General features: G+C 36.0%; 1 protein-coding gene across 1 annotated transcript in view; it reads right to left on the bottom strand.

The window, feature by feature from the left end:
* RYR3 (ryanodine receptor 3) overlaps nucleotides 1-9,843 on the bottom strand; it is a gene marked incomplete at its 5' end in the record, with an annotated part of 148,768 nt that extends 138,925 nt beyond the window's left edge. The window contains 5 exon segments of the mRNA XM_010289925.1: nucleotides 340-532; nucleotides 5,485-5,726; nucleotides 6,356-6,489; nucleotides 8,945-9,063; nucleotides 9,748-9,843. Of these exon segments, the coding sequence (XP_010288227.1) occupies nucleotides 340-532; nucleotides 5,485-5,726; nucleotides 6,356-6,489; nucleotides 8,945-9,063; nucleotides 9,748-9,843 (784 nt within the window).
* Between the last annotated feature and the right edge of the window lie 1,362 nt (nucleotides 9,844-11,205).

Below are 11,205 nucleotides of genomic sequence, written 5' to 3' on the forward strand. Positions count from 1 at the left end.
TTTTAATTTGTGCCAAATGTGGTGCTGTGTTTCTGATGTGCTTTTTTTTCACTGATAATTGGGATAAGACAAAATTAATTTCCCCTAGGTCACTAAATACCCATAAAATAATAATTTTCAGATACTGTGACTTGGTCAAATTGCTAACAGGCTCACCTTTCACCCTTAAGTGAAATCATCACTAAAAAAAACAAAAATCAGGACTTTCCTGCCTCCCTCCCAACTGCTGGTTGAGCAGAACCAAAACAATGAAACAGAACAATTCATACATGAATTTGGACAATATTTTGTGTGACAAGACAGCAAAGAAAACAACAATTAAAATTAAGTTGTACTTACTTTACACCTGCTGATAAGCTTACAACAGGGAAGAAAAAGCCTTCTGTACTGAAGTTCTCAAACATTCCTTGTACAGGCTGTCCATTAATGCGGAATGAAATGCTGGGTGCACCTAAATCCAAGCAGCAGCTAACCACATCATCAGATGCTAACAAATGCTGATTGACAGATGCTACAGCTCTGGGTACTCGACCTAGGATAAAAGTATGCGGTAATCAGAAGCTTTAAGCAGACTCTCACAGGCTTAATAATGAAATTATTTACTCAAAAACACAATCAAATTTTTTGTTCATAGTCATTGTTCTGGTTTCAGCCAGGATAGAGCTGGTTTTTTTTCACAGAAGCTAGTGTGAGGCTATGTTTTGGATTTGGGATGAGAAACTGTTGATAACGTGCTGATGTTTTGGGTTGTTGCTGAGCAGTCAAGGACAGTCCAGCTTCTTGTGCTGGCCTGCTAGCAAGGAGGCTGGGGGTGCCCGGGGAGCTGGGAGGGGACACAGCCAGGACAGCTGACCCAGGCTGGCCAAAGGGGTATTCCCTACCATATGACGTCATGCCCAGTACATCAACTGGAGTTGGCCGAGGGGCGGAAATCGCTGCTCGGGGACAGGCTGTCAATCGCCCGGTGGTGAGCAATTGCTGTATTGGGCATCACTTGTTCTTGTACATTCCTTTGTTGGTATTATTATTGTTGGTATTATTGTTTCTTTCTCTTTTTCTGTCCTATTAAACTGTGTTTATCTCAACCCACGAGTTTAATTCTCTCCTCCGTCCCACTGTGGGAGGGGGAGTGAGTGAGCGGCTGCGTGGTGCTTAGTTGCCGGCTGGGGCTAAACCATGACAGTCATGAAGACATGATCTTGCCTTCATTTGTTTTATGAACGGTTCTGCTTTTGGAGACAGACAGTGAGTCGACATTTTTCAAACTGATATGTATGTGGCACAGAGTGCATAAAATGAACAAATACTTTAGATCTCTAACACTGTTCATAAGACAGAACATGCTCAGCTGAAATCCTGCAAGTTCACACTGTAGCCTTATGCAAGAGTAGTGAGACAACAGTAAATGATGCCCTCTTTATAAAGGTAACATTGCTATATCCAGGGTTTTTTTTCTTTAGTTATTTGTGAAATGCCAGATTCTGACATATATATGAATATTCGAGACACTGGAACAGGTTGCCCAGAGAAGTTGTGAATGCCCCATCATTGGTATTGTTCAAGGCCATGTTGGATGGGGCTTTGAGCATCCTGGTCAGACGTCCCTGTCCATGGCAAGGGGATTGGACTAGATGACCTTTAAAGGTCCCTTCCAACCCAAACCATTCTATGATTCTATAATTCTTCTGGAGCTGTGATTATGACCAATATCCAGGTTTACAGTACCAAGGGGCAGAATGGTATACTGAGTTATCAAAAACTGGATCAAGAATTTAACTGGCCAGGTTTTCTTTATCGACTACACACTAAACAGAGGGAGCTTCATTTTCCCTACCTGGAAAGGTGGAACCTTACAGCCATGCACAGGACTCAGCAATTATAATAACAATTAACTAGAGATAATACATCTGAAGTAATCTAACTATACACATTTAAAGACAACTGCAGTTTTTCAATCGTATTTGAGTATATTTTTAGCCAAGGAATATATCTTCAAAATTCCTTTCAAAACAAATCTTTTGAAAACATTGTAACTGTACATTTAACTGTAAAGCAAGTCTAATTAAGCAGTTAAAGACTATTCCAAATTATTGTATTTGGATCTGCTTAAGAACAAATCAAGTCAACTGTTCAGTACAGTTGAAGTACTCTGAATTCTCCTGTACTGCAGGAGATGAGATTTAAAGGACTTTCAGACACTGTATTTCTGAGGTTCAATCAATTTTTAATTTTGTATTAGTGACTTATTCAGCCATTTCTAATAGTGTATGTTACAAATGCCTCCCAGCCTACTCCCAAAAATCATTATTTCTGTCATTTGAGAATTTAGTGGTGCTTAAAAAAAACCTGAATTATGTGTGTGCACACAGAGATATTTTATATACAAAATCTTATGTTAGAATAATGCTAATATAATTGAAAAGTTAAACACACCCAAATTAGGACATGTTAGAATTAAGGCCGTAAAATCAAATTCAGCATATTTATGTATGCTGTATTTACAACACACCTTTTAATTGCATGGCCCTACACTATTCTTTTCTGAGCCATTAAAGAATACTTAGTTGAATATGGCATTTCAAGAAATATGGGGAAATTAATGATTTTGCCTACATGCCTTGAATAGTAGTAAATAAAGCACAAGGCACAAATGGAACAAGCTAAAAACTAACCATCATTTACTGCATGCAAGAGAGATCTGGAAGTAAAAATAACATGCTACTTCATAATTAAAGATTATACACACAAGAACTAAAATAATGTCTGTTTTTTCCCCAAACTTCTGAACGCTCATGGATGGCTAGACACTCAAGAAACAAAACTTAAATTTGTTAAATTAAGATAGATCTATGGAGTGTGCTGATACTGATTCTAAGTCTTTTGAACAAATTTTAAGAGACTTCTACAGGAAACATAGAAAGCTACTTCCTGGTGAAACAAATTGTTACAAAATGTCCTTTACAATGAAATCATTCCCAGCTCAATGTTTGAAAATTTCTGAGGAAAGTTGGCCAGAATTGTCTAACTTTGGAAAAAAATGTTCACACCTCATTCCAGAAAATTAACTCAAGTTTCAAGTCAATTCTATCTTGAGGTAGAGACTCAGCCAATAGAATTTACTCTCAAACAATTTATGATTAACAAAGGTATAAGCCAGAGAAAATACAATTTTAATATTAATATAATGTTAATTAAAGGTAATCCTCCAGTTTCATCTATATTCTTAACAAAATCTTCTATATGAACTAAAGATCTTTACCAATTAAGATAGATTGTTACACGTTTTAGGTACAAAACCTAATTGCCAGAGCTGTTTTAAATATTTATGTAAGTAGAATACATACGTAAAATCTTCTAGAAATTTTAGCATGTGTTTCACTTCCTACTGCTTTTCTTTACTTATTGATAGTTCAATTAAGAATGATGTTACAAAGATAGCAGATGATATAATTAAGGACATACAACTAATTACATACATACTTTCTTATTTTATAGCCTTATGCATTATTTCCTCTCTGAAATGTTCCTTAGTTAGACAGTATTTAGGAACTTTAAGAAAGCAAAATCAACCATCAATGTTTCCTGAGTTACCATTTGATTCTTAGAATTAGCCAATAGCACTTTGCTGGTTGTTTCTATAGGAACAGATATTGACAACAATCAAAAAGTATTCTGCTGTGACAAACCCGTCTGCTTACAAAAAGTATATTCTAGTTCCCTTTCCCTGGATATAGTATTGGGGGAGTGATAACCACACAAAAAACCAACAGCCTTGCTCATTGCCAAAACCATTTTCCAGCTAGCTATGTACCCCAGAGGGCTCTCACTAATCCCTCTCCAAAGCATCCTAATCAGATTCTTGTTTACTTCTTTTTCCTCAGAGGTTACTCTTTATAACACACTAATTACTACAAAAATTATTTGAACTGTATCACTTAGAGCGCTCCTGTAAACTCCTTTTACTCTTCTAGAGCTCTTACCCAAATCTACCCGACTTCCACTTTTTCATTAACACAGCCCACTAACATCTTCCATTTGCTTGAACAAACAATGGCTAATAAAACCACAAGTTTACCATCATGGATCCTTAAGTGACCACAAATATACATTTGTTGGTATCCATTAACTCCCTTCTTTACAAACTGCAAGTGTAATCACTTCACTGCAATACTGAAAGCTCCTAGATTACTACACACAATAAGAAGCACTCCTAGAAAAACTGTTTTTTTCTACTAAGCCTTTTTTAGATAATGATCCAAAACAGATTTTTTCAAACAGCATAGCAACTACAGGTTTTCAGTTTGATATTACACCATACAAATCTATGTTCTAAAAACAACCAAAGTTAGTAATAGTGTAGCAATTCTTATTTCTAATTGCCAAAATTATCTTTTAGGAAACTACTTATCAAAATTTAAAGTCAATTTATTAAATCTATCACTAGGTGTGAGGATAATAATCGTCATTTTACTTCAACCGTAGATACAAAGTGAAAGAATGGCCTGTATCAGAAATAGTGTGGCCAGCAGGAGTAGGGAAGCGATCGTGTCCCTGTACTCAGCACTGGTGAGGCTGCACCTTGAATACTGTGTCCAGTTTTGGGCCCCTCACTACAAGAAGGATGTTGAGGTGCTGGAGCATGTCCAAAGAAGGGCAACGAAGCTCGTGAGGGGTCTGGAGCACAAGTCTTATGAGAAGCAGTTGAGGGAACTGGGGTTGCTCAGTCTGGAGAAGAGGAGGCTGAGGGGAGACCTCATCGCTCTCTACAAATACCTGAAAGGGGGTTGTGGTGAGGTGGGTGTTGGTCTTTTCTCCCAAGGAACTAGTGATAGAAAGAGAGGAAACGGCCTCAAGTTGTACCAGGGGAGCTTTAGACTAGATACTAGGAAAAATGTCTCTACTGAGAGAGTGGTCAAACATTGGAACAGGCTGCCCAGGGACGTGGTGGAGTCACCATTGCTGGAAGTATTAAAAAAAAACATGGATGTGGCACTTCGGGACATGATTTAGGGGGCATGGTGGTTTTGGGTTGGTGGTTGGACTTGATCTTAAAGGTCTTTATCAACCTTAATGATTCTGTGATTCTGTGAATAATGCAAATGTAGATCCACATACAACTAGTTTGTCTGAGATCAATACATCCATTGATTTTGAACAGATAGACTTAAGTCAGTATTGATCTAAATCTGGAGAATGCCATTTTTTGATCAAAATCATGACAATAGAAGCTCTCTGCTAAAAAGCCTAATTGGTATAGTTCAGTTTTGACAAAAAATCTCACACAAGAAGTCTGATCTGAAATTCCAAATAACTTCATGATGATCTTGAAGGTCCTTTCCAACCTAGTGATTCTGTGATTCATGGTATCCCAGAGTTCTGAATGTAGCTCACTATAAAATAGCATGCTATATACACACAGGTACTGAAGGCAAAGGTAGGTAACTCCTAAATGTCAGAGTAAGTGGAAGTGACCAAAGTACTTACCAGACCACAGATGAAGGCCATCAAAACCGTAAGAGTAAAGGTCATCACCAACACCATTGCCTCCCCATCCTTCTCCACCTCCAGGATAGGGGGCATAACCTGAAGTAGAGGCCCATCCAACTCGTAAATGGGTGGGTTCTGCCGTCAAGAATGGATCAACCTGATCAATTATTAACTCAAAGTACCACTTCTTGTATTGTGCAGAGCCCTCAGCAACACCCAAAAATATGTTTGGCCTTATGCTAAGAAAGAAAATGTAAGCCAGTTAGTGTAAACATAAAATTTGACATATGAGTAATAGTCAAATTCACTTTGCAAATACAACAGGAGTGTAGATATCCAGATTTTGTTTATAATACTTAAAATAATGACCCATTTTATGACTTTATAAAGCTGCTGTAGAATCATCTTCTACGGTACAGGTTCCATGCTTTGAAAAACTCAAAATCAAAACAGGAATTAAAAGATCATTTCCTAAAATCAAAAAAACAGGAGTGAGGTTGTCAGGAAATCAAAACCCTCTTAAAACGCACAAGCACTTAACAGTATGTTTACATACTCTGTAATAATTATTAGGTAAAGCCATGTTCTGTTTGGAATGAGAAGCAAGGAACTTTCATCTTCTGTTAAGATCGGAACAGATTTTACTATTAATTAGCGATTTCTATTTGAGCACAGTTTCCATTACAATTGCTATATTGTTAGTAAAGATGGATTTTTCAGAAGTTAATACAGAAACACTTCCTAAAGTGTGTGTCTCAATATTGAAAGCTGTGGAACATCTCTTAGGTTACAGTATTTTCTTCAGTTAATTACTAAAGACATCCAAGTTCCATTTTTTCTAATATCACAATAAAACACGTCACTGTACCTTGTCACATCATTAATCAAACGTGTTTGCAAGAGTAAGTCTCTCCTAGGCAGTAGATTGTCACAGATCAGATTTTGATTGGCACGAACTGCAACTCCATTACAAACGCAGAGAGAGCAAAGCAGATCGAGAACCTTAAAAAAAAAATTCAGAAGGAAGCTGGGTAAAGGCAGCTGGATGTTTTTATTATTCAGTGTTAGCTTAATTTACATTCAGAATGGAAGGAATATAATACACATTACCATTATTGTTTTCTAAACCAGTTTTCACACATATGGATCGAGTGTAGTCTGTACTACTGACAGAGGATATCAAACATTCATGGAACACAAATCCAGAACACAGGGTTTGCAAAATGCCTCAAAAAACTTTCCTTCGAGATTATTTATTCTCTTTTTGATTAGAAAGAAAAAAAGCTAGAATAGCTGTACATCAACTATTTACAATTTTTTTAAATCAAATCTCATTAAAAATTTGAAATGTAAAATGAAATTCTTTGAGAAATTTACTGCAGCACAAAAAACTTTCTGAGCAAAGTTAGTGGACAATTCTCAACTGCAATTCTCAGACTGCTTATGAACCCATTCAGAAAGCATGTTTTCAATATGAGAAGTAATCTATTTATTTTTAAAATGAAAAACATTTAAAAGAATCCACTATAAAGTAAAGCAGAGTTTCAGAACGATTCTAAAATTTGAGCTCCTTTTTTTTTTTGTCATAGTCTGAAAAGTGAGAGAGATTGATGTAGTTCTCCCACAGATGACTGAAGCAAAAGGTTTTGGAAGAGAGAAACAGTAACATAGTGGTTTTTTAATGCTGAGCGATAAAGCTGCACACTTTTGCAAAAAAACAGAGAAACTTAAAGATGCCCATAAGCTCTGATAAGCAATCAGTGAGCAATGAGCCCAAATGGTCTCAACTCTTACAGACCATCCCCAAGACGAAGAACCACCTTCACACTGTTGATTACCATTTTGGAAACTGTTACACAACACAAGGAACAGCAGAACAGAACATTTATTCTAGCCACTACTGTTCTCTGCCCAGTGGATTAGCACAAAACCACCTTCAACAGCAGTTTAAACTAATATATTCCGGATTTGCTATGTCCCAGCCCATGCATTTTCCTTTCTACCATCTGTTATTGGGCAGAAACCTCTAGCAGAAGGATAGCGGTAGTAACTCAAATAACCGCAGAAACTCTGCCCAGTAGTCAGCTGTAGAGTGTCTTAACCACATTAATGATTACCAGTAACTCAGAATTTACACATAAACTGTTTAAATAATCTCTATGCACTCACTGACCACATTTCTGACACAAGGATTTTCATTTAACAACTTCTTTAAATAAATAATTTCCAATACAATATTGGTTAATAATATTACTGTTTGTTATTTCCTAAATCATAACAGAATTTCTAATCTAGGAAGAGAACAAGATATACTGTTTCCAGAGTAACAAATAAATCCATTACTTCACATAACTTCATTACTTACTGATGTTTAGTCAAAGACATTACAAACGGAAATGCACAAATCCATTACCCAGCCTAATTCTTCCCCTATATACAACATTTTCCTTTTCTGCTTTAACTTCTCACTACATTAAGGTCTACGTTAAGATGCTCCAGCTGAAAGGTTCTCTTTGCAGGTGACTGGCAAAGCACAATCATCTTGCTAACAGCTAAAAACAGTAACCTAAACTTACTGCTGTAAGTTCAACTTTTTCTTATGCCTACTTATATCAGTTGATACTCCTTAATCATGCTTAAAAACACTTGTCTCCTTTTCCGCATCTGTAGTTGGTTAGGTTCTCCCTATTACTTTCTCCTGTAAATGAGTCATTTCAGCTCACTAAAATCTTCTTTGTTCTTCTTCCAGTTTATCAGTCTTTCAAATAAAATTTTAATTGAGGAAGGAAACTCACATCAGAAAATCATACATAAAACTATATCCTCCTCTGTGTTGTCATGTCATCCTGATTGCAGCCAGAAACTCTGTTCACCTTCTTCTGCAATAATAAATTGCACACTGATGTCTAAATTAATTTCCACCATTATTTCTTCTGGTATAACTCAGGGTTTTTTCTTTCTTCTGAACACCTGTGTTTTCAGATATTTGGATTATTTTTCTGATTTCTCCTTTTATTTTGTTCTTTTCTGCTACTATTATTATTACTCAAGTTCGGAATGAATTTGCAGGATTTTAGTTCTGTCTTTCTGCAGATACAACAACTTCTGCTTCTGCACTGCTTCTGCAGGGCCCTGCACCACAAAGCAAGCTACTCTGTCAGTGTGCTTAGAGCCACCAGAATGCTTAATTTTCTCAGCAAATACAAAGTTCTGACAGGTTATCAATATTTCCTAACGATTTCCTTGTCATACATATTGGCTGTATTGGAAAATGAAAAGCAATTATATATTACACTTTTTTTTTAATCTCAACAAAGCAATTTTGCAGGTGTACTTCAAGGTTATTTTATACCTTTGAAGGTACTAGAATCACTTATTTCCATCTAGACATTTCTCTGTTTTTTTTCCACAAATCATTGTAAGATTATCAATACTTCCTTAGTTTTTCCTAACATACCTTGTAATTGCGCCCATGTTTATCCAACAATGAAATAATGGATTTGATGTGCTCCTCAGCTATTATATTTAAAGCTTCTGGGCTTTCAATCAAGATACAGTGCAACACTTCCAAAATACCTGTGTGAAGGCCACAGAAATAATGTTGGCGTTAAATCATCTGCGCAACTGAACACAATCTAAAAGCTCAGCATGTAACAAGAGTATCTTAAGAGATGCATCTCTTCTTCAGCCTAAAAAGAGAAAACACTGTTAAAGAGTATTGATATGACTATATGAACCACATTAGGCATAAATGTATTATGAAGCTGTTTTGTTTTGAAAATAGCCACAATTTTAAAATCACCTGAGAAAAATGCAAGTTTAGCTCCTTCTTTTCAATGAAGGAGATAAAGGTTTTAGTAGGGACCATTGTACAGTATTTTGATATTTTGTTGAACACCCCGTAGCGAAAAAAAACGTCTCTCTCTATAGAGATATGTTATTTGTACTTGTGCTGACAAACAGCTCTGGTGTTACTCGATAGCAATGGGATAGTAGTCTTGTTATCATCTGACCCAATCCATTTACTGAAGTCACGTTCTACACTGACCGGATGTGGTACTGCACATACCAAATGTATGGAACCGAAAAATGCCACAAAAATGTCTGTTTAAATGTAACAGCTCAAGTTAAAAAAAAATACAGTGTATTTGTTTTCTAAGACATGTTGTTTTCAAGGAGAACTGCTCTGACATTCACAATGTAAGACAGCTGCGTACGGTGCATTGACAGTTAATTTACATTGATAAAACCGAGTCTCACCTGAGGAAGATTCTAATCTGTCCAATTTACTTATAAGCCAATCAAGGTTACTGGAAAACTGAGTACAATTGTTTCTGTTGCCACGAATGAGAGCAGCTGGAAAAAAATAACAAGATATAATTTTATAACAGGAGATTTCCTTTTTAAATCACCAATGTTAATCATATATATTTTAACACAATTTTTACAACTTCACAAAATAATAAACAGACACATCCTAAATACACATACATTATAGTAATAAAGAATTAAGATTTTCATTAATTAGAATATCAGCAAATGATGTAACTTCTAAAGTGCATGTAGTTTTTGAAGTTGACGGGGCCTACTGAATAAACAAGAATTTAGCAAAGCAAAAACTATGTTTTGTTTCTGTTTTCTTTTATTGTTAAATTTAAATAGAAATTATCAACACCTTTGATGCAAATGTCAAGCACTGCCATGATCAACAGGTTGAAACACTTCTTCTTCTATTTCTTCCTACCACTGAGTTGGAAGATCATATGCAGAAGTTTAAGCTCACGTGCAGGTTGGGTGTACTGCACTTTAGCTCTACTTTCTGATTAAAACATGTTATAGAATGTATAGCTTGTAGTCTTCAGCAGCGCAGAACACAATGTTATTTGACTGCACTTTGAATGTTCAGCAGCATTCAAGTATTTCAAGCAATATTGGTTTTTTTCTTCAAGAAGTTATTACTGATCATAGAAAAACAAAGAAGCCTTTTGTATACAACTGTCAAGGATTTTTATTATGAAGCATTAACTTAATATTTATTACACCAGAACAAGTGTGTTCAGGATGTTGGCTGGGGCTCTGAGCAACCTGTTCTAGTTTAAGATGTCCCTGCTCATTACAGGAGGGACTAGATGGGCTTAAATGGACCCTTCCAACCCAAACTATTCTATTATTCTACCTGCAGAAGAAAATCAAGACAAAAAGGCCGAAATAGCACTAAAGAGGGTTTTTACATTTTTTCATCCTGCTTTTCTTTAAACTCAGAAGACTGTAGGAAAATGCAGGCAATGGTATCTCATTACTTCCTAAAGCAATGAGAAGATTTTACCAGAAGCATCTGCATGTCTGTGCTATGTGAGTAATTTGATGCTTCAAAGCGCTATCCCCTGGTTTGTTTTATTCTTGTCCCAACTCTTGACTTGTGTATTTTGCTATGGTTTGGGACTAACTTTCTTTGTAATGAAACTAGAACATATTTAAACTCCATCAGAAGACAAGATTCCCCATATAAGGAATTACACGACTCAGGTATCAAATTAGTGATTTAAAGAAGTACACATATAAATATTTCTCCTATTATATAATTTTGGCACTACTACAACACAGAGGCAGTTGACTCTAGAAAGCGTGGCACTGAAATTGAAAAACAAAAATTTAATTTCTGTTTTATGTGATTATTGTTATTAACATAGCTCGTGGCTTAGACAGGTTTACTCTTCG

This window comes from Phaethon lepturus, unplaced genomic scaffold, assembly GCF_000687285.1.
Source record: "Phaethon lepturus isolate BGI_N335 unplaced genomic scaffold, ASM68728v1 scaffold8846, whole genome shotgun sequence".
NCBI classification, from domain to species: domain Eukaryota; kingdom Metazoa; phylum Chordata; class Aves; order Phaethontiformes; family Phaethontidae; genus Phaethon; species Phaethon lepturus.